Source organism: Lemur catta, chromosome 12 (assembly GCF_020740605.2).
Source record: "Lemur catta isolate mLemCat1 chromosome 12, mLemCat1.pri, whole genome shotgun sequence".
Lineage (NCBI taxonomy): Eukaryota > Metazoa > Chordata > Mammalia > Primates > Lemuridae > Lemur > Lemur catta.
In genome coordinates, this window is record NC_059139.1 from 64,340,869 (window position 1) to 64,366,609 (window position 25,741).

At 36.3% G+C, this 25,741-nt stretch overlaps 2 protein-coding genes across 4 annotated transcripts in view; one reads left to right on the top strand and one right to left on the bottom strand.

The window, feature by feature from the left end:
• The window catches only part of TTC37 (tetratricopeptide repeat domain 37), an 82,745-nt gene extending 76,771 nt beyond the window's left edge, over positions 1-5,974 (bottom strand). The window contains exon 1 of one of the 3 annotated variants that reach the window (XM_045566611.1): positions 5,924-5,974. The gene's annotated coding sequence lies outside the window, so the exon portion shown is untranslated. Of the gene's footprint in view, positions 1-5,290; positions 5,375-5,923 lie in introns of those variants that run through there. The other 2 variants (XM_045566610.1, XM_045566612.1) reach the window with 2 other exon arrangements.
• A 119-nt stretch (positions 5,975-6,093) lies between these two features.
• Positions 6,094-25,741, top strand: part of ARSK (arylsulfatase family member K) — a 30,728-nt gene continuing 11,080 nt past the window's right edge. Inside the window, exons 1-5 of the mRNA XM_045566089.1 lie at positions 6,094-6,371; positions 11,558-11,687; positions 13,674-13,833; positions 20,460-20,742; positions 23,204-23,375. Of these exons, the coding sequence (XP_045422045.1) occupies positions 6,243-6,371; positions 11,558-11,687; positions 13,674-13,833; positions 20,460-20,742; positions 23,204-23,375 (874 nt within the window). The 5' untranslated portion in view covers positions 6,094-6,242. The remainder of the gene's footprint in view (positions 6,372-11,557; positions 11,688-13,673; positions 13,834-20,459; positions 20,743-23,203; positions 23,376-25,741) is intronic.

Genomic DNA, 25,741 nt, shown 5'->3' on the forward strand with positions numbered 1-25,741 from the left:
AATTTGAAACATAAGAAATAATTATATACAATTTTTAGTATTTTTTTTGTTTCCCAGAGAGACACTAATCTTAATCTCCAAATTTCTGAATGGTCTCAACTATACTACTACAGCCTCAGGCGATAAAAGGAAACTTCTGTAAGAGATCAGAAAGATTCTGAAAAAAAATATTTCAGAAATGCAAAATATATTGATGTCAATATAAAAAAATTGAGTCAAAAAAGAATATCAACTATTTCTATACTATTTTGTTTTGAATCTAGCACAAACTAAGGGCACTTAATTACTCCCAATTTGCAGCCTAATTATATTAAAGTAGAACCTTGTTCTAAGCCACATAAAAGGTTATAAGTATGTCAACACAACAACACATCCACAAACTCTAAGAATACTTTGATAGCACCCTTGAAGTGGCTTCTGACAAATAAAATTAATCTAGAATGCTTCATAGAATGGAGATGGTTTTGAAAAGCTGAATAAAATTAAAAAAATGCTACTTCAGGACTAGAAAGTGAACAACGTTTACATGAGGCAGGTAGAGATGAACAGGGAATGAAAGGTAAACACGCATTAATGATCTACCTAAATACAATGGTCAGTTCAACAGTAAAGTGCCTTAGTGGTAAGAAAGTACGGTAATCCAAAAAATGTTCAGGAAAGTAAAATATAAAACAGAAAAATATAAAAGTAAAAACCTGACAACTGGGACTCTCTATTCATTTCACTCTTTTTTTCTTTTTTGCAAGCCAAGGAGCCAAGCATAGAGGCAGCGTCTACCACCTGGAATTGACAAGGAAACAAACCCAGGCCCCTCCAGAAGGAGGCCTTGCCAACACCTTAATTTTAGCCCCTTTGGACCTAGTTCTAACTTCCAACCTCCAGACTAGTAAGGAAACAAATCTGTGTTTTAAGCCACTACATTTGGGGTAATTTGTTATAGCATCAGTAGGAAACTAATATACCATCTTGCAGGGCTCAGCTGAAAAGTCTCTATACAGTGAAGCCTTCTGTATCTAAACTGAGATGGATCCTGCTTGCATTCTCTCTCATAGCACCTGTTCTTTTCATTTATAGCAATTCTGACAATTTGTAATTGCTGTGTATCTTTGTATATTTTTGTTGTTGATGTTAACCAGCCCACACATACCCTAGATTAGTGGTCTCCAACCTTTTTGGTACCAGGGACTGTTTTCACCGAAGACAATTTTTCCACAGACTAGGGGCAGGGGCAGGGGGGATGGTTTCAGGATGGTTTGGCTCATTACATTTATTGTGTACTTTATTTCTATTATTATTACAAGGTAATATATAATGAAATAATTATACAACTTACCATAGGTTGGGGACCCCTGCCCTGGACTGTAAGCTTCAAGGAGGGTAGAGGTCATAACCATTCACTGACTTCTTCATTTAGCCCCCATCTGGTAATATTTGATTGTCCTCCCCAACCACCTTATTTTATTACCCCGTCACTTCATTTCTGTTCTCACAAAATATCCCGAATTCTATCAGGCCCTTCACTCTGTAATATGTACCCACCAAGACTTAGCCTGGTTGAGAATGAGCTTAGGAAATCTAAAGGATCTCAGTTCAAAGCCCATTAGAGTGTGGGCACCTTATGTGATCACTCCAAGCCCATTTCCTCATTGCTAAAGTGAGAATTATATCCCTTACCTGATATATACATAGAGGAAGTGGCTGAACACAATGTATATTAATTCTGTTCTCCTCTTCTACTGTTATTCTCTCAATCAACTTCACTACTTTCTTACCATTCCTAAAATGACCAGTGTGATAACCCAATGGTTATTATAAATTTTCTCTACACATTCAAATCCCCAACCCCCTACACCAGCGGTCCCCAAGCTTTTTGGCACCAGGGACCAGTTTCCACGAGGTGGGCGTGGGGGGTTGAGGGGGTGGAGCTCAGGCGGTGATGCGTGGCCAGTATCAGGCCACAGCCCAGGGGCTGAGGATCGCAGCCCTATGAAATCTCCTTCCTTGCTCTCTCAAGAAATAACCTTCTTACCTAAACAGATGGTCCCCAACTAATGAATGATTTTTTTTACTTTACTACAGGTTTATCAGGATATTAAATGCATTTTCTACTTACAATATTCTCAACTTAAAATGGGTTTATCAGGATGTAACCCCATGGTAAGTCAAGAAGCATCTGTATTCCTCAAAAGGCAGCTATCACCAAACCTGAGTATCCTCTTCAAATTAGTTCCTACACAACATGAATACTAGAGTAAAGCCTGCAGAAGGGATCGCTCTCTCCTCCAAACCACTGACTAGCTGAGCTACCCAATTGGAACTTAGCATTTTTTTTTTATTACTCTATGTAGATATGTCTTGTCCCCCAATTTAACAAATCCTTAAACACAGGTCTTACATCTTTGGAGATCCTTATATATCCAATACTTACTGAGTAATATGAATTCAATAAGTGGCTAATAATCTTTCAGCTTCCAAAGCTTTCTACCAAAAGGCAAATATTAACAATGTTTCAATATTAACTCACATTATTTTTTTGCATCATTCTCCAGAGTTAGTAGTTTTCTTTCTTTTCTTTTAATTTTTTTGTAGAGATGGGGAATCTTGGTATGTTGCCCAGGCTGGTCTCAAATCCTGACCCCAAGTGATCCTCCCACCTTGGCCTCCCAAAGTGCTAGCATCACACTTTGGGAGGTATAAGCCACCACGCCTGGCCCCCTAGAGTTTTCTATCTCTATACACCCTTGTTTCTCCCATTTAGCCTGTTCACTCTCGCTTCTTTCTACTCACATGCTACACATAATTCAAGACCAAGTTCAAGTGTCAAGCATAATTTATAACCTTTATTATCTACACTAGCATTTCCAAAAATGTATTCGAAGGAACATTAGCATGCTTAGAGGTGTTAACCAATGGTCTAGAACACTTGTGAATACTGTACACTGTATCTCACTCTTTCAAAGTCACAAAGTATATTATTATTTTAAAGCCTCTGAGAAGTCCTACAGTAAGGACCCAAAAATAATTTAACCTAACCATTCTGAAACTTCTGTGATCATGGAACATTTATATCAGTGAAAACCATTTAACATTTTAAAGCACATTAGTATTCTCTAAAGTACAATTTAGATATTTTGGTTTTTGGTTTTTGTTTATTTGGCAATTAACTATACTTTTTGATTCCTTTTATGTTGTTATTAAACTTACAGGTATTTATGTCTATGTGCCTCCCAAAACTAGAGTGGAAGTTCCTTGGGAGAAGAGATTATTTCTAGTTCTTTCTTTTCTTCCCTACAGTGTCTGACAAAATGCAGATATGAAAACAATATTGAATTCATTCCACACAGTCACAAAGTGCACATGTAAGTCTCCTTTTCCTAAGGCAGAATACAGTGCTGTTGGTATTTTGAACACTAAAAGAACTACAGAGAATCAAAACTTAAACCAAGACTTCAATTAACAATCTTTCTAAATAACAGAGTATTTCATTAAAGCAAGCAATCACTAACTCAGAAATCTTTAACTGATGACTTAAACATACATGTATGTAATGGAGCCTGTTATGGGCTAAATTATGTCCCCCCCAAAATTCATTTGTTAAAGCCCTAACCCCCAGTACCTCAGAATATGATAGTTTTTGGCGATAGGGCCTTTATAGAGGTAAAAAAGGTTAAAGGAGGTAATATGGGTGGGCCTCAATTCAATCTGTCATCCTTAAAAGAAGAAACCTCAACACATAAAGAGACACCAAGGATGCACGTGCACAGAGGAAAGACCATGTGAGATCACAGTGAGAAGGTGGCCATCTGCAAGCAAAGGGGAGAAGCCTCAGAAGAAACCAAACCTGCCAACACCTTGATCTTGGACTTCTAGCCTCTGGAATTATCAGAAAATTAATTCCTATTGCTTAAACCACCTGTGGTATTTTGTTATGGCAGCCCTTGCAGACTAATATAAATCCCCTACCCTCACTGCAACACACATAAGTACCTTTATGCATATGCACACACAAAAGTACCTTTTCTGATAGCACAAGTTACTGATTAGCAAAAATGTTGTAGGTTCAGAAAAAAGTGATTAAATCAATAAAAAAAAAAACCTGAAATGATATGAGAACTAGCTGAAGAAAATGGGGAGAAGGATTGATGAAAGGGAAAGATTATTCATGTAAGAGTGAAGAGAAATGGACTAAAGAATGGTTAAAAGTAGAGGAAGATTGACTTCAGCTCAAAATAAGGAGCTTTAATAAGTAGATTTACACAAATGTTAAATGGGGTGCTCAATGGAAGTGTTTCCCACCACTGGGGATAAAAAAGCACAGTCTGGACAATCCACTCAGCAAGAATGTTGTAGGACAAACTAAATGTCAGGTAGGAAGTAGGACTAGAAGTCTCTTCGATTCTTCCAGTGTTATATCTCTGGGGCTCTAAAATATGTTCTTCTCCAATCCACCACAGCAACTGCTCCCACTAGCAGTGCCAAAGGGACAGAGAAGAAGAAAAAGACGTGTTCCTGTCATCAGAATACATGTCCTGTGGAAACAAGACCACAGAAAAGTAAACACAGTTCACAAAATCAGTACTATGCCACAGATAAATATAATTTTTATGAATCTGTCAGTCACTACTGTATCTATGGTAAAATATGTTCTACATTCCAAATTAACTCAAAGCAAATTTGGAAAACATCTTGTTTGTGAGGGAATCTACATGTATTCCCTTGTGTGCGTCAAGTATGTTAGGTTTTGTTTTCCTAGAGTGTAAGCTTCTTGTGGACAGAGACTACTGTTTATATTTTTGCATGTTCCCACAGATCTTTAGCATGCTGCTTGATTAACAATTCTGCTTCACCAACAGATTAAGCTCAGTAGATTGTCACGAAACTTTGTAATTAACTGGAGACAGAGTATTCAATGAGTTAGGGCACCTCTAAACTGGTCAATTTCCAGTCCCGCTCAGACTGGCTCCCTGTGTAAGCTCAGGCCAGTCATTTAACCTCTCCAAGCCTGTTTTTCTACTGCCTGCAAAATGGTTAAAGTGAGGATGACAGAAAATATTACCTGTAAAAGTGCCTGGCACACAGTAATTGCTCAGTAAATGTTTAGTACAATGCTCAGAATGTATTAAGTGCCATGTGAGTACTAAATAAGTTCTGTCCCTTATTACAATTATTTTATGCAAAAAACAGGGCCAGATATTTGTATAAAGGGTTGATTTCTGTTAAATAACTAGTACAAGTCCTCCTTTTCCTATCAAAATATTAAAATGACAAATGTGATATGCAAATTATATACCGGAAACTTTGATGATGAAATAAGAAATTTGGCTCCGAGACAGAAATCTGCTTCTTCTAGAACTCTCCAAAGGAATTCAACAGTCAAAAGGGAACGGTGTTTATTCTGCAGCAAAACAATGGTATTCTGAACCTACGCCAATTAATTGATCACATCATACAGCCCAGTATTTCTTTCTCTGAGCCTGTTCTACTTCTCTCCTACACACTCTGAAGGCAAGGAACACCTCTAAGCTTTTCCCCGCCTGGAACCTGAAACTTCTTACTAGGCCCCGCTCCTCACCCTATGGGAGCACAAGAAATACTCATTGCACGGGCTAAGAGAGGTAATAAGATGAGGCAGGCCAGAAATTTCCTTCGGGAAGGTATTCGAGGGACTCCAAGGTATCCATAGCGCACCCGGATACCCCTGGCGGTCCACTCGCTGGCCCCACAAGGAACCGCCCTATCCAACTTAAATGACAGACGAGCCGCCACCTCACCATCGCCCAGTTCACGCTCGCGATGAACACTTAGCCACGCTCGCCGGGCCCCAAACGAACAGCCCCGGCCCCCGACCCTTTCTCTCTCTAAGTACTATCTCAACTGTCTTTAGGCTCCAACTTCTGCAAAAGCGATAGAGACCCCAACCCACCTGGAACTGATGCAGCTCTTCTACAAACGCCGAATCCGGAGGGCGCATGCGTATTTCCCAGGCATCGCTCACGTGACTGGAAGTGGCTGGTTTTTACTGCGCTCGGTGTTTGATTGAAAGGTCTTTGACGTGTGTTAAGGCCGGGATTCCTCCTCCTTTGCGCATGTGCTTGCTCTGGGCCTGATGGGAGTCGTATTTCTGCAGGTGAATCGCTGAGTTGCTATGTGGAAACCAAACTACAAGTCCTGGGAGTTGTGCCCCGTCCCTGCCCGAGCGGGGAGGCTGGCCCAGCGGCCGGCTCTCAGAACCGCCACCTGCGATGCTGCTGCTGTGGGTGTCGGTGGTCGCGGTCTCCTCGGCGCTGGCGGCACCGGCCCCCGGGACAGGGGGACAGAGGCGGGGCGCAGCCGGAGCGCCCAACGTGGTGCTAGTCGTGAGCGACTCCTTCGTAAGTATGCGGTGGGGCGAGGAAGGGGACGCCCCGCTCCGGACCCGCCGCCGCTCCACTGCCTCCCTCCTGGGCCGCAGGCCTGGGGGGCAGAATCTGAGACATTTTCAAACATGTTTTACCCCGGTGCAAAGTAAGAAATACGTTTTATTGTGAGGCCCCATATACACGCCACATATATATACATATGTATAAAGCAGTACTTTAGTGAGTGAAACGCACTCTGATAGCCTCTTTGTAAATCTTTGTTGTTTTAAATAGTGATCTCGAGTCATTAAATTATTTTACCACTACTAATGAACTTTCGGTTCATACCCCGGTTTGATTCAGTTGTGGGGTAAATAACATTCTTCATCTCCGTAAAAGTGTGCCCAAGAGTCATTTTCCAGTTCACTTCAAGTTTCCAGGAATTGATGTTTGGGTGAGAAGAAAGTTTATTTTTATTACCCAGGTATCTAGTAATGCTGTTAGTGCTGATTTAAATGCCTTTGTTCATATAATTTGATCAACTCCTCCGTATTCCAGAGAAATTGCGCGTATGGGTGTGTTGGTAATGTTGGCACATAGTAAGTATGATGTTTTTTGTTTTTAGGATGGGGAAAACCCATCCTAAAATTCATATGGAAATTCAAGGGACCCAGATTAGCCAAAAAAAAAAAAATCTTGAAAAACTTGCTATAAAGCTACAGCAATCAAGTTAATATATTACTTGCATAAGCATAGATAGACATATAGATCGATGGAGTAGAATTCAAGATCCTGAAATAAACTCCCCTAGTTTATACTAAATTGATTTTCACCAAGACAATTTAATAGGAAAAGAATGGTCTTTTAAACAAATGTTGCTAGGAAAACAGAATATGAATGAAGTTGGACCCTGCCTTATACCGTATACAAAAATTAACTAGAATTGAGAAATAAAAATGTAAAAGCCAAAACAATAAAACTTTTATAAGACATAGGTGTAAATCTTTGTGACCTTGGCTTAGGCAATTAAATGGGCAAAAAACCTGAATAGGCATTTCTTTATAGAAGATATACAGATGGTCAATAAGTACATGAAAATATGTTCAACATCATTAATCATTAGGGAAATGTAAATCAAACCCACAATGAGACACCAAGTCATACCCACTAGGATGTCTATAACCAAAAAGACAGACAATAATAAGAGTTGGCAAGAATATGGAGGAATTGGAAACCTCACACACCACCGATAGGAATGTAAAATGGTACAGCCATTGGTAAACAGTTTGGCAGTTTCTCAGCTGGTTAACCATAGAGTTACCATATAATCCAGCAATTTCCCTCCTAAGTGTATATCCAAGGGAAATGGAAATATATATCTATACAAAAACTCGTACATTAATGTTCATAGCAGTTTTATATATAATGACCAAAAAGTGGAAACAACCCAAATGTCCATCAGCTGATACATGGGTAAATAAAATTTGGTAATACTATTCAATAATAAAAAAATATAGTACTGATACATGCTATAATGTGTACAGAACCTAGAAAACATTATGCTAAGAGAAAGAAGCTAGTCACAAAGGAACACATATTATATGATTGCATTTACATGAAATGTCCAAAGAAAGCAAATATATATAGACAGAAAGTAGATTAGTGGTTGCCTATGGTTTAGCGGAATAGAGAGTGATGGCTAAGAGGTGCAGAGTTTCTTCTTGTATGGTGATGATTGCACAACTTTGTGAATATACTAAAAACCATTGAATTGTACACTTTAATTGGGTAAGTTGTATAGTATGCAAATTACATCTTAATAAACACCTTTTTAAAAAATAAGCTCCCAGTGACAGTGGTCTGGGGAAAAATATAAGCATCTCTGCTTGGGTATTAAAAGACATAGGCGTCCTCTGCATCCCACTGCCATAACCCCCACCACCTCTCTGCCATTGCACCTGCATTGGTGTTAGTTTTGGTGAGGTTTCAGGAGAGGGGGTAGGGACAAGAATGTATACAACAGAGTCTAGTGAGAAGCTCATTCAGTCTGATGGACAGATCTGGGAAAGAACACTATAAACAGTCTTGTCATGATAACAGATAAGACGGTTAAAGTTACTGTTACATTCTTTCATTAGGATGATGAATGGAATTCTAAACTTCTCTGGTTCTCCCTGGCCCAGAATGATGATAAACTGAGTATCAAGCCGTGGTTAAGAAGCAGCAATCAAAATCACAAAATCAGGTCTACCAAAAGGCTCATCCATCCCAAGAGGGAAAATATCTGAACCTATGAGAGTTAAAAATACTAGCAGAATGCAGAAACTAAGGCCATTTCTGTCACTTTTATACAGAAAGCCAATTAATGGACCTCTTTTTATGCCCAATGTTATAATGCTTCATTCATTTGAACCGTAGCAATGGCCTTGAGAAAATTGAAATGGGCTATTAGTAAATGATGGAAGTGATCCCAAAAGCCATTCTGCAAGATTTTCTCTCCCATATAAATATTACAGAACTGTGCATTCACTTATGCCTGTCTATCTATTGTAAACCACATTAACATACTAAGGAAAACTTGCTTTCACTGTTTTTCATCCACTAGCCATGTTAAGATGCTTTTGAATTCATAATTAACTATTATGTGGACCATCTCCTATTGGTACCATTATCAGTGGTACTAGTGGTAGCCTATTTTTTAAAATTATTTGCTAGTATATAAAAACTACATGAAGTTAAAAACCAAAACTTCTGAAAATGTCCAGTAATTTCTCTAATAATATAACATTTTGCTTTTCATTTACGGTATTATTGATGTGCTTTTGACATTGAGAATATGTGTATCATAATTCACATAATATTTCCTGAGAACCTAACCAAATACAAATCATGCAACTGATGAACTTTATCCTGTTTATTAAGCTTTACAAAAGTATACGGTTCAATTTTGAGCACATTAAACTTCTTTTATAATTGGAAGGATCTCTGGATTAGAGATTCATTTCATTTCATTCACTAAATAATAATTATATATCCCTGCCTTTTATTTCCCAAGCAGTAATCTTAACACAGGCCACCTTTCACACATGGAATTTTCAGGAACTTCCCCAAATGGGACATTTATCCCCTCCCCTTCTTGCCATCTCTGCCATTTACTCATACTTTAAAGAGTCCTGCTTTCCAGACTACTTTTGATACAGATGACTTCCCTGTACCAGTCATAGAAATGAGTAAAGAAATCACTAACATCGATTTTTATCTGATCTGTGTGTTATTGATATGCTGTAGTAGCCATTGGCAGTGGCTCTGAACCTAGCCTACAGGACCTGAAGTCCAAGTTCATCACTCTGAACCTAGCTGGCAGTCCAAGCCCCAATATTTGAATTACATAGCACCTCTGTGACAGTGCTTCTGCTTTGTGACCTCCTCCTCCATCCCCCAACATGCTCCATTCTCCAACCAAATAAGTCTGGGTAGCTGGTTGTGTAGATTCCAGGCAGTGGCCACAAATGGTTATCCTCTCATGTCCAAAAAATTGTAAGAGTGGGACATATAGGTATTTGGAATTTGTGAGGATAAGTTTCTGAGAATTTGAATTTATAGACTTAAATTCTTATGTGTGTGGGTGGGGGGGCTATGTACTTTTGTCTTAGGCTTTCTATGCCATCATTTAGGAAATCAGTAGTTATTTGCTTAGCATTCAATGATTACTCTTGCTAGAAGTGGCCATTTATTTTGACATAAAACATGCTCTAATTTTCCTCATCTTAAAAAAGACAAATACCTGACCTTAATCCCACATTCTCTCTAGCTAACATGCCGTTCTCTAACAACCATCCCATTTTTCCCATTTCCCTCTGCAAAATAACTTCTTAGAAAAGGTGTTTTTTTTTTTCACCTGCTCCCTCACTTTCTTGCCTCCCATTCTCATTCCCCTTTTCCAGTTTAGCTGTCCATCCCTAACTACTCCATTGAAAGTATTCTCATCAAGATCACCGTCTATCTCCATACAGCCAATTCCATGTGCATTTTCTGGCCTCATTTCAGGCATCTTCTGAACACAGCAGACTTTACCTCTTTGTTGGCACACTGTCTTCTCTCAGCTTACATGGTTCTTGGTCTCTTCATAACTTCCTCCCCATTGGCCATTCTTTCTCAGTTTCCCATACTCCCTTCTCCTCCCATTTGGGACTTCTCATAGCTTCCTCTAGACCCTTTTCTTTCCTCTCCATTCGCTCTCTCCCTAAAATTCAGTGTCTCAGTTTTCAATAACATGATATGCTAAAGACTCCCAAGTTTATTTCACCAAGACAGACTTCTCTCAAGTCCAGATTCCTGTCTGTATCCAACATCCTACTTTATATCTCCATTTGGAAATCACAGACATCACAAGGGTTTATGTGTATCCAATATTTTGGATTGGCTCATTTTTTAAACTATACTGATAATTATATTGAAAACATATAATAGATATAACTCCAGGACTAGAATACATTTTTTCTGCCTTTGCTCTTTACCAAAGAGAGTTTTTCAATTCCCAATTCATCTCCAAAATGCACATCTCCAACTCAAACATCTCTTCTAATCTTCAGACTCATTTATCCAGCTGCCTAATTGACATCAGCACTTATGTCTCACAGATATCTCAAACTTTACACATCCTTTAAATTATTTGAATGGCTAGATACTGCTCAGTCTTTAGGTTTCATGCATCCCAGAGAAGTCTTCCCTGTCCACTCTATCTGAAGTAGGGCTACCTTTTCTTCCATATCACAGGTGTTTTTCAAAGCACATATCATCATGTGTAATTATTCATGGTTTATTTACCAGTATACTTTTTGCCTTACCCACTAGACTATAAGCTTCATGGGGGTAGGGACTCTGTTTTATTCACCATTGTATCCTCAGATTTTGGACAGTGCTTGGCACATAGTAAGTATTCACTAAATAATTTGTTCAGTCAGTCCATCATCTCCCAAAAGGACTTTCCAGAATGTCCTTTAATTACTGTACCCAGATGAGTCCACACATAATACTACATTGAATTCTAGATACTTCTAGATACCAGATATTAGTAACACTCTCTTTACTTGTTTTTTATCTTCTGAGGATTCTTACAATTATATTGAAGTCTTTTGCTATTGTAAATTTTATGGTTAAAGAAAATAATTTTCTTCATTTGTAACACGGTAAATGTTAATTAAATGTCTTTATTTCAGGATGGAAGGTTAACATTTCATCCAGGAAGTCAGGTAGTGAAACTTCCTTTTATCAACTTAATGAAAGCACATGGCACTTCCTTTCTGAATGCCTATACAAACTCTCCAATCTGTTGCCCATCACGTGCAGGTATGAACATCCTTAATATTAATGGAAGAAAGTGACTACACACTGAAAATATATTCACAGTTTAAAAGATTATACTTAAAAGTAGGACAGTGAGTCATATTTGGCCCCTAATAAAAAAATTTTTTAATATAAGAGATGTGTGTTTCAAGGTGTGTATTGGGTATTGGGGTTATTAGAATTTCTAATTTATTTTTCAAGAGTAGGAAGTTTTTATCATTTAGAATGATGTCTAGTTCATGTGTTACTGTTTCATTTCCTTATGACTGGTGACTAGGAATCTTTTGACTATCCAAGCAAATGAGGAAATACTTATATTTCCTAAAAAAGTTCTGTTTCCAGGGAAATTTTTCAGTAAGGCTATAGGTAATTGGGAGGACTTATATGGACATTAAAGTATACCACAAAGTAGTTAGAACTTCTGATATTCAGGTTTTTCTGAATTTTTCTATATTATTTCAGATTGCATATGTTATCTCTTTCTCTTCAGTCTCAATTCACTTCTGTCCCAAATCTAATTGTTTACTTTATTATATTAATTATAATAATTTAACAAATAGGCATAGTTTTAATGGCAAAACATCAGTGACATTAAGCCATGAATAATTTAAAAAATAGAAAAATATTACCATTTGTACAAATGCTGTCTATTGTCTCACAGTTGACTTCCTTTTTCTATGTCCTTCTGGTTTATGATTGTTTGCCTTGCCACCCATAAATAGCACTCAACAATTTGGTTTGTCTGTAAGGTACTGAGGCAGTATTCTCTGTGATTTGAGTTATAAGTCCTTTTGCCTACATTTTCAGCACTATCAACTATTTATTAATAATTACCAAAGATTAAAGAAAACCTAAACTATATTATAAGTGATATTTCAATAATGAAGGACCAGATGTATTTAAAAACAGTTTTGTTAACTGCAAAGTGGAATGAACAGTAGGATAGGGTGAGATGATGACCTGGATTCTAATCCTCAATGGATCATATCAAGCAAGTCAGTTTCCTTGTCTATAAATTGTTGTATATGCTGTGTACCTCACAGGGTTGTTTTGAACATCAAATGAAATAATGAGAAAGTAGTCAATGAACTTTAATGGTCTCAAAAATGTTAGACGATGTTTTTTCCAGAAGTAATATATTTTGAAGAGTTTGATCAAAGATAAAAAATATTAGTAATAAAAACTAACATATATTGCATTCTTTGTGCCTGGCACTATTCAAAGTGCCTTACATGTATTAATTTATATAATTCTCATAATATTTCCATAAGGTAGATACTCTTATTATCTCCATTTTGCAGATGAAAACTAAAGTACAGAAAGGTTAAATAACTTATCAAAACCCACTCAGTAACTAGAGTTACTGAGATTCAAATCCAAGTAATCCCCCATGTCACCTCTTAGAAAGCATTTTGTTAGATGAAAACAGAAAGTTTATTTATTCTGACCTACTATGTGTATACACAGATATGGGAAAAAGAAAATAAGTATTTATTGAATAAACAATTATAATTGTAGAAAATGAGACAGAAGACATAGTACACTTAAATTTTCTGTGAAAAACCAGCAAAAGGACAAGGAAAAAGGAAAATCTTTGAAGACATTGGGAAAATGAGATCTATACTTCAATTGACTGATTTAGAAAATTAATCAAGAAGTACTTAGAGATTATTTTTATGATTGAAAGAAGACTCTAGAGTCATACAAGTTTAATATTTAATTCCAGCTGTATTTACCTTAAGTAACTTAACCTGTAAGCCTTAGTCACCTCATCTGTAAATGGAAATAGTAACTCCTTGTGGGGTTTCCCCCTCGATAAAATGAGGTAACAATCAGAAGTGTTAGATAAAGCACCTAGCGTAGGTATGTCTTATTTTAGAGCATGAGCTATAAACTAGTGGATCGCTCTCTCAGAATAATTGTCTTAATAGTTAAAACAAATTTGTTAAGCTTTACTTTAATCCCAATTTCTTTTTTTCTTTGCCCCAGCAATGTGGAGTGGCCTCTTCACTCACTTGACAGAATCTTGGAATAACTTTAAGGGTCTAGATCCAAATTATACAACCTGGATAGATGTCATGAAGAAGCATGGCTACCGAACACAAAAATTTGGAAAACTGGACTATACCTCAGGACATCATTCCATTAGGTAAAAATTAAAACAATAATAATTTTAATAGACTGCCCTCTACTATAGCATGTACATGTATTCTTTTTTGACTTTTATTTTTTTATTTCTCCGAAAAGATGAAAGTAAATCCCTTAATCCCTTGATTGTGTTAATTAGACTAAACCTTTATCTTTCTTTAATATTCCTAAAATATTAAAATTTCTAACATGCTGGTAATTTTGTTTTTCTTAAACACTGAAAGTCTATAAATGGTGTTTATAATATTGTTTAACCCATATTTTATTTTGATTGAGTTTCCATCATATAATCTGCCTTCTTCCTACATGCCTTTATCACTTTTTTCCAACTTGAGTCTATTGTAACTTTTTTGTTCTTTCATTCTACTTAGTCTTCAAAAACCAGGCAGCCAAGCATAGTGGTTAAGAGTAGAAGTCAAGAATCAGATTGCCTACTTTTGAATTCTAGTTCTATTTGCTACTAACTTTGTAGTAGTGTAATCTTAGACACATTATCTAAGCTAACTGAACTTTAATTTCTCTGTTACGAGAATTAAGTGAAACAATATGTGCAGGAAAAAGCTAACATGGCAGGCCTGAGACTACTATCATTAAAGGCCTACTTGCCAGGTTGGCCCATGCCTGGCATCCTGGAACCTGGATTTCAGGAATATTCCCATTATTCCTTAACTGATAAGAGTGACTTACTGTGTACCTAGACCGTTTGTACAATGTGGTTTATGCCAAACACCTGCTATCCTGGGAGTCTGGAATTTTGGTCTGTGCTAACCAGAGGGTGCCTACATGATCAAGCCCCAATAAAAACTTGGGTACTGAGTCTCTAATGAGTAGAAACAGTACTTCACATGGGTTGTCACAATTCGACGCTGGAAGAATTAAGGATGCCCTTTGTGACTCCACTTGGAAGTGTGGGCCTGGTTTCCTCTGGAGTTCACCGTAAGCAGCTTGTCCCTTTGCTGGTTTTGCTCTGTATCCTCGTATATAATAAATCATAGCCATGAATACAACTACATTCTGAGTCCTGCAATTCCTCCTAGCACACTTGAGTGTGATCTTGCAATCCTCCAATACTTGTGACCCCTCCCCCCAACACAAATACATATTAAGACATTAGAGCAGTACCTCTTTCTTGCCAGCAAGTGCTAATTCAGGGTTATTGGTAAAAGTTGTAGTGATGATGGTGATACTAATGATGATGATAAGTAAGAACAAGAAAAAAATGTTAACAAAAATAATGATGAGTGTAGTGAGTTGAATAGTGTTTCATGACTAGAACTTCAGAATCTGACATTATTTGGAAATAGATCCTATTTACAGATGTAATTAGTTAAGCATCTTGAGATGAATCATCCTGGATTTAGGGTGAGCCCTAAATCCAATGATTGCTATCCTTATCAAAAAAGAAAAACGGACATAGACACACAGAGAAGAAGACAATGTGAAGACAGAGGCAGAGATTGTAGTGATGCAGCTACAAGCCATGATTTTCATCATATTTACAAAGAAATCCATAAATAAAAAAATTAAGGAGCACCAGCTACTGTAATTTCAACAAAAAAGAAAATGATTAGAATAAAATTAAGCAATAGAAAACCATGCATTGGCTGGGCGCGGTGGCTCACGCCTGTAATCCTAGCACTCTGGGAGGCCGAGGCGGGTGGATCGCTTGAGGTCAGGAGTTCGAGACCAGCCTGAGCAAGAGCGAGACCCCGTCTCTACTAAAAATAGAAAGAAATTATCTGGCCAACTAAAATATATATAGAAAAAAAAAATTAGCAGGGCATGGTGGCGCATGCCTGTAGTCCCAGCTACTCGGGAGGCTGAGGCAGAAGGATCGCTTAAGCCCAGGAGTTTGAGGTTGCTGTGAGCTAGGCTGACGCCACGGCACTCACTTTAGCCTGGGCAACAAAGCGAGACTCTGTCTCAAAAAAAAAAAAAAAAAAAGAAAACCATGCATTAATAAAATTAAGCAATGGAAAAACATGCATATATAATATAAATATGCATTTATGCATATTTTGAGCATTTAAAGGCTATATATTGAAAATTGATGTTCCGATCTGAATTTGCCAGACTTGGTATGATTCATTCAATTCAAACAGACTGTTTTTGTGAGTGATCATATGTAAGGAAGATGGAGGACAGCCTTGTGAATCCTTTAAAAAAATGGCATGTGTGTTTTTCACAACTTTGAAAGAGGAGCATTTAATGGGAATGAGTATGGATTCCTTTTTCTCTTATAGAATTTATTAGGCTGATACAGAAATTTGCAAGGGGATTTTTCAAAAATGTCATTTTTGCATGCAAGAGACATTGGAAACACATTAGTTGCTACAATCCCATCAATAACAAGGAGAGAGAGAGATGGGGGGGATCTCTGTAGAACTCTTAAAGTCTGAGATAGTTGTCTACAGTATCTCCCCAAGTAGAATCTGGGGAAGCTAAAGTTTTAAGTGTACATTCCTAATTAATGTTGAAAAAAAACTATCATGTTCATCATCAATCTTAATGTGTGATATTTTTTCAGATGTGATTATTACTGTGTAAACTAATTCTGTGCCACCTGTGAACTGATTTATCCAATGTTATAGCAGTAGAATTTGGCTCACAGGCACAAAACCCATACAGCAATGGCAAAAATACAAATTTATGTAATAATTAGTTGGTAATGTGTTAAGTAGTTTTATTTTTCATTTGTATTAGTGAGGACTTTTTTTGTTGTTAAAAAGAACTAATTAAACTGCTGATTGTTGGTTAGTATATTTGGCTATCCCCCTGTTTTCTGAAATTGAACCAAAGTAGAATAATTCTCCTATTTATAGGACATTATGCAAACTCCAATTTGATTATCCTGTCTAAAAATTGAGGATATTTGTAGAAAAGAATTCTCACACTGTTATGTAGAGCAGTAAATCTCAAACTTTAATATACATACAATCACTTGGGCATCTTGTTAAATGTCTGTTCTAGTTCAGTGAATCTCAGGATGGGGCCTGAGATTCTGCATTTATAACAAACTCTCAGGTGCTGCTAATACTGCTGGTCCGTGGAACACACTTGGAGTGGCAAGTATATAAAGAACGGGACCTCAGGTGGAGGTAGGATAAGGTGTAACCAATTGTGAATGTCTTTACCAGAAATCAATGGTTATTATTTATGTCCCTTTGAGAAGAAAAGCCCTTCTTATATTTCTATTAATATAAAGAGTTGAAGTAGACATTGGGTTACTTAGGAGAGGCATGACAAAATGACACATTGAAGCCTTTCTAAGTTTATAGAGAACGATCTCCTTTGAGATGGGAGCTTACACATTTAAGCTCCCACTTAGGGATAAATTAGAGTAGTCTCCTTCATGGTACACTAGTGAGAGAATAAGACTGAAAATGGCAAATTAACATCTTACTGTTATTATGGTAATAGTTTTGACCTCACAGACTCGAAAGTGTCTTGGGGCACCCCAGGGATCCCTGAACCACACTTTGAGAATTGCTGGCATATAGGAAACTACACATTGTATGTTTGTGCCTATTGCAAGTAATGGTAAATTTATATTGAGAACAGCCAATGAATCAAAGTATCCAAACCACAGGTAGTTTTGGTTCCTCCTCATTAATACAGTCTTTTTTTCATTGTCCTGATTGAAACCATACTCTTGATACTCTGGACAAAATACATAGAAATAGAATGGAAAGAAATTTCTTCAAAAACCCCCAGTGGTTAAGTAATTAGAAGCTTATATTTGGAGGAAGGTATGGTAATTACTGGTAGAGGAAAAAAAAAGACACCTAGAACAATGAGACAGAGAAGTAGGTCTAGGCACATGATCAAAAGTATGATTTCCAGGTGCAATAATCTGGCCCGATTAAGAGACTGTCACCCTTGTAAGAAGGGACTGGAGATACTGGTTAGCACAGAGAATTATAATTTCAGAAGAATTATCTTTCTGTTATTGTAATTATAGTAGTTACAAAGTTGCATATTAATATTCTTTTTCCCTCTTTTATTCATTGGAGTTACTGACTAGAAGGAGGGCTGGAAAGAAGGACTTTCTGGACCAAGAATTGCAGTTCCTGTAGCAGTCTATAACTAACTGCTTATGCTACCCCTACTGCTCTTATTATGCTTAATGATGGCCCAGGAAGATTGGGCTGGCCCAGGGAATAGTGAAAGTAAAACAGAGAGTCAACATTGATTATAATTATTAATATTTACTGAATGCCTTAAAAAGTGTCAAACAACTGTATCATATTCATCTTCCAAATACATCACTTCATGCATTTTGTTCTTCCTCACTCTCCTATTTAAGTTGGAAAAAAGTAAATTGTATTTTATACTTAGGCACAGTGCCTGAACATGAGTCAACCAATCAAAGAAGTAAAAAATTTGAGAAAGGAACCTTTTACCTTCAACCATAATCTTGTCCCTACTGCCCTAGCAATGCTGAAATCATTTGTTATAACTCTACTTGAGTACCAGCAGTTACGGGAATCATGCCAAAGGCACATTATAAAGAGATAAAAGAGAATGCTACTAAGATAGGAGGGTAAATCACATATTATTTAGTAAGAAGGCAAAAATAAAGCCAAGTTTGAAATCTGGCCATAATGTAAAACTAGGCCAAGATTAACTTGATTTGAGCCTTTTTACCCTTAAGGGGACCTGGGTTAAAAGAATCTCAGGAACACAGAGAGTAAAAAAAAAAAAAAAATAAGGAGAGGGCATAAATTTATTACCAGAAAGGTTAGATGAAATCACACTTAATCATTGCTGTGACAAAAGATGCAGCCAACTGTGTTCAATACAGCCGTCTCTCAAGGCTAGAAAATCTTTCCTGACTCACTCTTGACTGTATCATAGAGTCCACTGGGTAAGTCAGCACAATCAAGACAATAGTCAGCTAATTAGGTTGTTTTACAAGCTTTCTTCTTGTAATAATTTCTCAGCCATATTTCCCCATGTAATACTATTTGGTTGAAAAGAAAGCACTTTGGTTCCTAAACATACTGTATGAATCTCAGTGTCCTATTCCTTCTAATCTCAGAAGCCTTGAGTTCTACCACAAGTACTGCTGGTGTTATAAAATCCTAAAATTACACCCCTGTGAAAACTCTAATAGTCATATATAGTGAGATTTCAGTAATGATTTAAGCAAAAGACTGAGAAACTAATCTCATTGTTTTGATAGCATGATGAATTTTATAAAACTTGCTATTTTAGGGTTTCCCATCTGTTAGATCTAATTAGAATCTGTTAGATTTAATTCTGCAGAAATTCTAGTTTTCATTATTTTTATCAAAATATATGGAATATCTACAATGAAAAATGATACTTTCATTACGGCTGTTTAAATTTCTTTACCTGCCTTCAGAAGACAGATGATAAAATTCTTCTGTTTTAGCTCATCTGTGGCTTGTTAGTCATTTTGTATGGATTGAAATTTCTCAAGTGGAGTATTACGTTTTAATACAAAATATTCTTTATTTGTGAGTTGGTATCTGGATTTTTAAAACTTTTCTTAATTGATATGGCACTTCAGACATACTTACCTCAACTGAAATTTGTAAAAATAAGCTTCCTAGAAATGCCCACGACTGCTTCCTAAACAATTATGTCAGCTATATATGCTTAAACATTGATTGAAAAAAATCAAGCAGTAAAATAAAATAGACTAAAGACTTAAAGAAATTGAGTTAATTGAATCATTTAACTTATAAATCAGCTAATAAAGAAAATATCTCTAGTTTATATCAATAATAAGAAATTTGCATCACAGTTAGATAGCTCGGATTATAGTTAAAATTGTTCTTTTGGGCCAGGCGCGGTGGCTCACGCCTGTAATCCTAGCACTCTGGGAGGCCGAGGCCAGCGGATTGTTTGAGCTTAGGAGTTTGAGACCAGCCTGAGCAAGAGCGAGACCCCGTCTCTACTAAAAATAAAAAGAAATGATTTGGACAGCTAAAAATATATATAGAAAAAATTAGCCGGGCATGGTGGCTCATGCCTGTAGTCCCAGCTACTTGGGAGGCTGAGGCAGGAGGATCGCTTGAGCCCAGGAGTTTGAGGTTGCTGTGAGCTAGGCTGACGCCACGGCACTCACTCTAGCCCGGGCAACAGAGTGAGACTCTGTCTCAAAAAAAAAAAAAAAAAAAATTGTTCTTTTAATGAGAAAAGATAGAGCTTGATACAATTTAAAACTTGAAACTCCAGAAACGCATGCAGTATACATGGTAGGTAGGATTTTAAAAATATAAAGACTTAGAGATAGAAGAAAATTATAATAGCTTTGGTTAGAATACCATCTTGTGAGAAAAAAAGAAAGTGCTAGAAAATTCAATGACTGAGGAAAAATATTAGGAATCTGAAACATTTTTTGACTAAATATTTTGCCATAGGAAAAAGTAACTCCTCTAAGTAATCTGTCATCGTTTTAAAGAACATGTAAGTGAACACTTGATTTGTGTTAATGTTCAAAAATTTTCATATCGAGATCTAATATTAATTACTCTGAACTTTTACATGACTGAGTCTAAAGTTTGTTTTCCATGTTGTTTTTTATGTATATGCTTAGTTTTTAAAACTTTTTAAATACATTACAATATACCTTTTTCTTTCTTTTTGCTCCATCAGTAATCGTGTGGAAGCATGGACAAGAGATGTTGCTTTCTTACTCAGACAAGAAGGCAGGCCTATGGTTAATCTTATCCGTAATAAGACTAAAGTAAGAGTGATGGAAAAAGACTGGAAGAATACAGACAAAGCAATAAATTGGTTAAAAAAGGAAGCAATTAATTATACTGAACCATTTGTTCTTTATTTGGGATTAAATTTACCACACCCTTACCCTTCACCATCTTCAGGAGAAAATTTTGGGTCTTCAACCTTTCATACATCTCTTTATTGGCTTGAAAGAGTAAGTAACTACAGTGTGTGTGCTCAAAAGTTAACATTATATCTGTAGCTTATTTGTATTAGCTCATTGTTTCTTTTATTATCACTTCTAAAGAAAAATTTAAAAATTATATATTCAAACTTGACCAATAACTGATTGATTAAAAGCTAATGGGGCAAAGAAATAAAGTTAAGTATTAAAACTCAGAAACCTACCTCTAGATTGAATACATTTGCACATATGTCTATTAAAAGAGAAACCGAAAGGCATTTTCTCAGAGTGTAGGCAGTCCTTACTTTACACAGTTCAGGATTATAAAAATAACCTTGCAAGCTGAAACTGTACAAAATGATCTTAGTAATCAAGGGAAAAAAATGACCATTTTTCTGGAACCTTTATATATATTTGTCAAAAGCTTTAAAATTCTCTTCTTTTGGTTACAAATGAAAATAGAAAAAATAATAAAATTAGTATTTGCTTAGTGCACTGTAATGAAAACACTAGAAACCTTGAGAATTAAAGTGAGGATTTTTTTGTAAAAAAAAAAAAAAAATATCAGTTCGTTAAAAACATATCAGTATAGGTTAAACTTATGCTGTCAAAACTTACCAGTTTGTGAACTTAGTAGTAGTTTGAACAGTGCTTGCCTTCTAATTATCTAACTTAGGATACAGAGCAAACATCTTTATGACCTGGCAAATTGTCATATTCCTTTTTAAATTTGTATCACCTTCCAACATTTTACCTTTGGCACTTTCAATGTCATGCTGTATCTCCAAGAGTTCCTTTAATGTGAAAATTTTTACCAATGTCACTTCTTCTGGGACATCTTTGTCCTTTTCTCCACAACAACCTTCCTCATTTATATCAATAAGGGTGCCTTCACTAAGTTCCTCTGGCTACATACCTAGAGTCTCTGGAATGGCAACAGTGTCTGCATTCCCAGGTCAGCTCTTTCTATAATTTCTTTTTATGTTTGATTCGAATGTCACTTCTAGCCTTATCACTTTTCATTTTTTTACTGCACGTTTATCTTTGTTGACCAGTTCCTCTTTTGATTATCCATTTTTATAAAGTGTCACATGGATTTTTCACTGGAAGACAAGGAAGCAGCACAAGTCTATGCTTTGCTGTCTGTCTGTGCATGTGCTGAATAACCTATCACTGACATACTTTGAAAAAAACAACAGCATTAGTCAATGAATGCAGTGTGCATCTGTTACAAACGTAGTGATTTGTAGACTAAAGAGCTAGCAGAATATCAGTATGTAAGTTTTTACTTCATGCAATTATTTATAGTTAATATACCCTGGAAACTGAAATTCGAACACTGTTGTTGAGGAACTGGTTTTGTTTTGGGGGGTTGTTTGTTTTTTGAGACAGAGTGCAGTGGCATCATCATAGCTCACTGCAACCTCAAATTCCTTGGCTCAAGTGAGTCTCCTGCCTCAGCCTCTCAAGTAGCTGGGACTACAAGCATGCGCCACCGCGCCCAGTGAACTTTTCCATTTTTAGTAGAGACTGGGTCTTGCTTTTACTCAAGCTGGTCTCAAACTCCTGAGCTTAGGTAATCCTCCCACCTCGGCCTCCCAGAGTGCTAAAATTACAGGAACCGGTGTTATTTAAACTGTGATAATGAAATTTATGTATATCAGAACCACATGATGCAAGGACTCCCTCTATTTTGAAATATGTAGTCTTAAAATCAAGTTACTTCAAAAATTCTAATCAGAAACACTATTTACTGCATCCTGTTTTAAAGGAAATAATGTCAGAGTTTTAGATACTCCGTATCATCTTTAAAAAGTTCTAAGTGGCTCCATCTTCAGAAATTTGTCTAGAGTTAGTACTAGCCAAAGGAAATGAATTAACTTTTAACTAAATAGTAAGTAGATGTTTGAACTTTATGAAAGTTATATAACTAAAAGATATATATGAATTAAAGGTCTAGTCTTAATTGTTTTTATCAAAACCGTAAGCATTTATGTGTATTAAAAAGATGTATTTGTTTTTAACAAGCATTTGGCTATCTTATTAGATATTGGCATTTTTACTAGTGAATTATTGGGAAAAAGGATTCAATAATCTTAGGATGTTGATTCTGAAGTTTTGAATTGGTCACACAACTATTAATATACATTAAAGTGCTTAGATACTTGTGGGCTAGAATACTGTCTGCTATAGCTCATATTTTTCACTCAGATGTATAATTTTTAAATTTTTTTACAATTGTATCACTATATATGTATACATACATACACATTAATATACACACACATAATGATATATACCTTTTGTTGTTAGTGGGAATATTAATAATTTATTTCTGATTTATGTATTGGGTTTTTCTTACATAATTTATAGCTATTGTTTTCTAGTATTAAAAGTAATTAAACATTGTCTAATTCACCATACATATTTGTTGGAGGAGAGGAATGTTACTACTTTGCTAGCATAACTAAGTTTCTTCTCCCCATTTTAGGTATCTCGCGATGCTATCAAGATCCCAAAATGGTTACCTCTGTCAGAAATGCACCCTGTAGATTATTACTCTTCTTATACAAAAAACTGCACTGGAAAGTTTACAGAAAAAGAAATTAAGAATATTAGAGCATTTTATTATGCTATGTGTGCTGAGACAGATGCCATGCTTGGTAGGTGGTATAATTATTAAGCAATTACATGAAGAAAAAGTATAATATTTTTGCAACAAACTATGATCATGCTGGTTGATGACTTCCATGAACATCCTCAGATATTTCTCACAACAGTTGTTTTGATACATAAGACTTAGAACTATAAGAATCTTGACATATATAAAAATTGGATAACTTGTATTATTAATAGAATAAAAAGCTTTTCTATCTTAGTTATTGACAAATTCTCAGATTCATTAATGCTCAGATTTGTTCATAGATAAATAAGGATGCTAGGACGCTATCATCTGCTTGAAACAAAACTTTTTACCAACCTTAAACAGGAATTGGTATTCAGCCAAACACAGGTAACACGTGTAACAGGTAATTCTAAGACAGCTTAGGTTCTGAGAGATGAGAAAGGTTACTTATAGAAAATCTTGTGATTTCTTCCAGACTTGTAATAATTACAAAACAAATCTATTCTCCCCAGGTCCTTTAGAGCAAGGCTTAACTAAAGCTGAAATCAATTTACTCATGTATATTCCTGTCCAAAATCATTTTGAATTTCCTTTCTTTATTCATCTCAAGGCCAACTCAAAACCAAACCTGCCTTAACAAGATGATTGTCAAGAGAGTGTTTATTCCTGTTCACTTTTCATTATAGCATGAAAAGTTTCCTTTTCATGTTAAAACCCTCATTTTATAATATATCCATTTTTATAACAAAAGTTATTTTCATAAAGTCATGTCATTTATTTTGCTGAAGTTGGAATGGAGTATAATTGTGTTAGTGAAGTGTGGGTAGCATCTCTTCTATAAAGAGTAAACCTTGGGGGTGACAAGTGAATGGTTATTTGTTTAAAAGCATTCATTGGGTAAAAATAGAAAGGTATACTTTTCTATTTTCTATATTTTCTGTATAGCAGGAAAAAAAGCCATATGGATAAATTATTAACATTTATAATATAGCAAGCGTAAAATGTAGAAGTCATAGGATTTTCCAAATAATCTTAATGAAAATAATAAGATTTTAAGTAAGTTTCTTTAATAATGAGTCCATATATGTGTTGAGTTATAGTTCACTGATATTTTCTAGTGTTAGGGAACGTTCACCCATGTGCACCCTAGAAATAGCATTTGAAAGCTTACAGCCATCCATTCATCCATATCTACTAAAGTGAAATATAATGTTGCTGCAGGGAATGTGGAACTACTACTCTTGAAGTCTGTTCAGAGGGAAAAAAATGCAGCAGATTTCTTCAAATTACAAAGTTTATGGAATATATGGTATCTTCATTTTTAAATCTACACTGGTCTTGTCACCAAATAATATTTATTACTTACTGTTCATTGTGTTTGTTACCAAGCACGTAGTACTTCTTAGCTATCAGGCACTATGTTGGGCACTGGGGATAGTACATGGAATACTATTAAGAAATCACACATTAATTAAAGACACTCTTAGGTCTTTCCCCGTCTTAGGGCCTTTATATTTTCTGCTCCCTCTGCCTGGCATGGCCTTCTCTTTGGTTTTTACATGGCTGGTTTGTTCTCAGTCTTTGGCTCTCAGCTTGGATATTATTCCCAGGGATGTCTTCCTCAACCACTCTAAGTTAGTATATACCAGCCCCATCATTCTGCTTACTCTACATCTTATCATGTTATTTAACATCATAATATTAATTATTTTGTCTGTTTACTTGTTTACTGTTAGTATCTGTCTTTTGAAGAACACAAGCTTGATGAGGGCAGGGACATTCAGTCTTATTCAACATTGCATCCTAGGTGCCTAGCATTGTATCCACAGTGCCTAGCACATAGTAAGCACTCAGTAAACATTTACTGAATGAGCATAAATGCCAGGAATCACAATATATTGTTGTAATTACAGTAAAATACAAGTTGTAGGGGTCTTGGAGAAGGAAGTGATTCACTCTCCCTGGAGGAACAGGGAGTGATGCTTCATCAGAGAGAGATCCTGGGCCATAAAGGAAGAATGGGAATTTTGTCAAGTCGACAGTGGGGAGAAAGAGCATTCACCGTGGAGGGCAGAGAATGTGCAGGGGCAAGGAAGTGTAAACTAATATGGTGTGTTCAGGGGATTCTGAGTAGTTTAGTGTGATGAAAGGTAAAGGTCTGCCAGGTAGCTGAGGGTGCTGGGGTTGGAGAGTGGACAGGGGCCTTGCTTGTCATGCTAAAGAATTAGACAGTGGGAAGCTGTGAAAAGCTTTAAGCAGGGATGTGACATAATCAAGTGATCAGGTATTTTAGAAAAATTGTCCCAAGGTAGTACAAGGGATACCATGGAGGGGAAAGAGGAGTGGAGACAAGACTGATAAGGAAATAATTCTGGTTGTCCAGATGAAATACCTGGAGGGTCT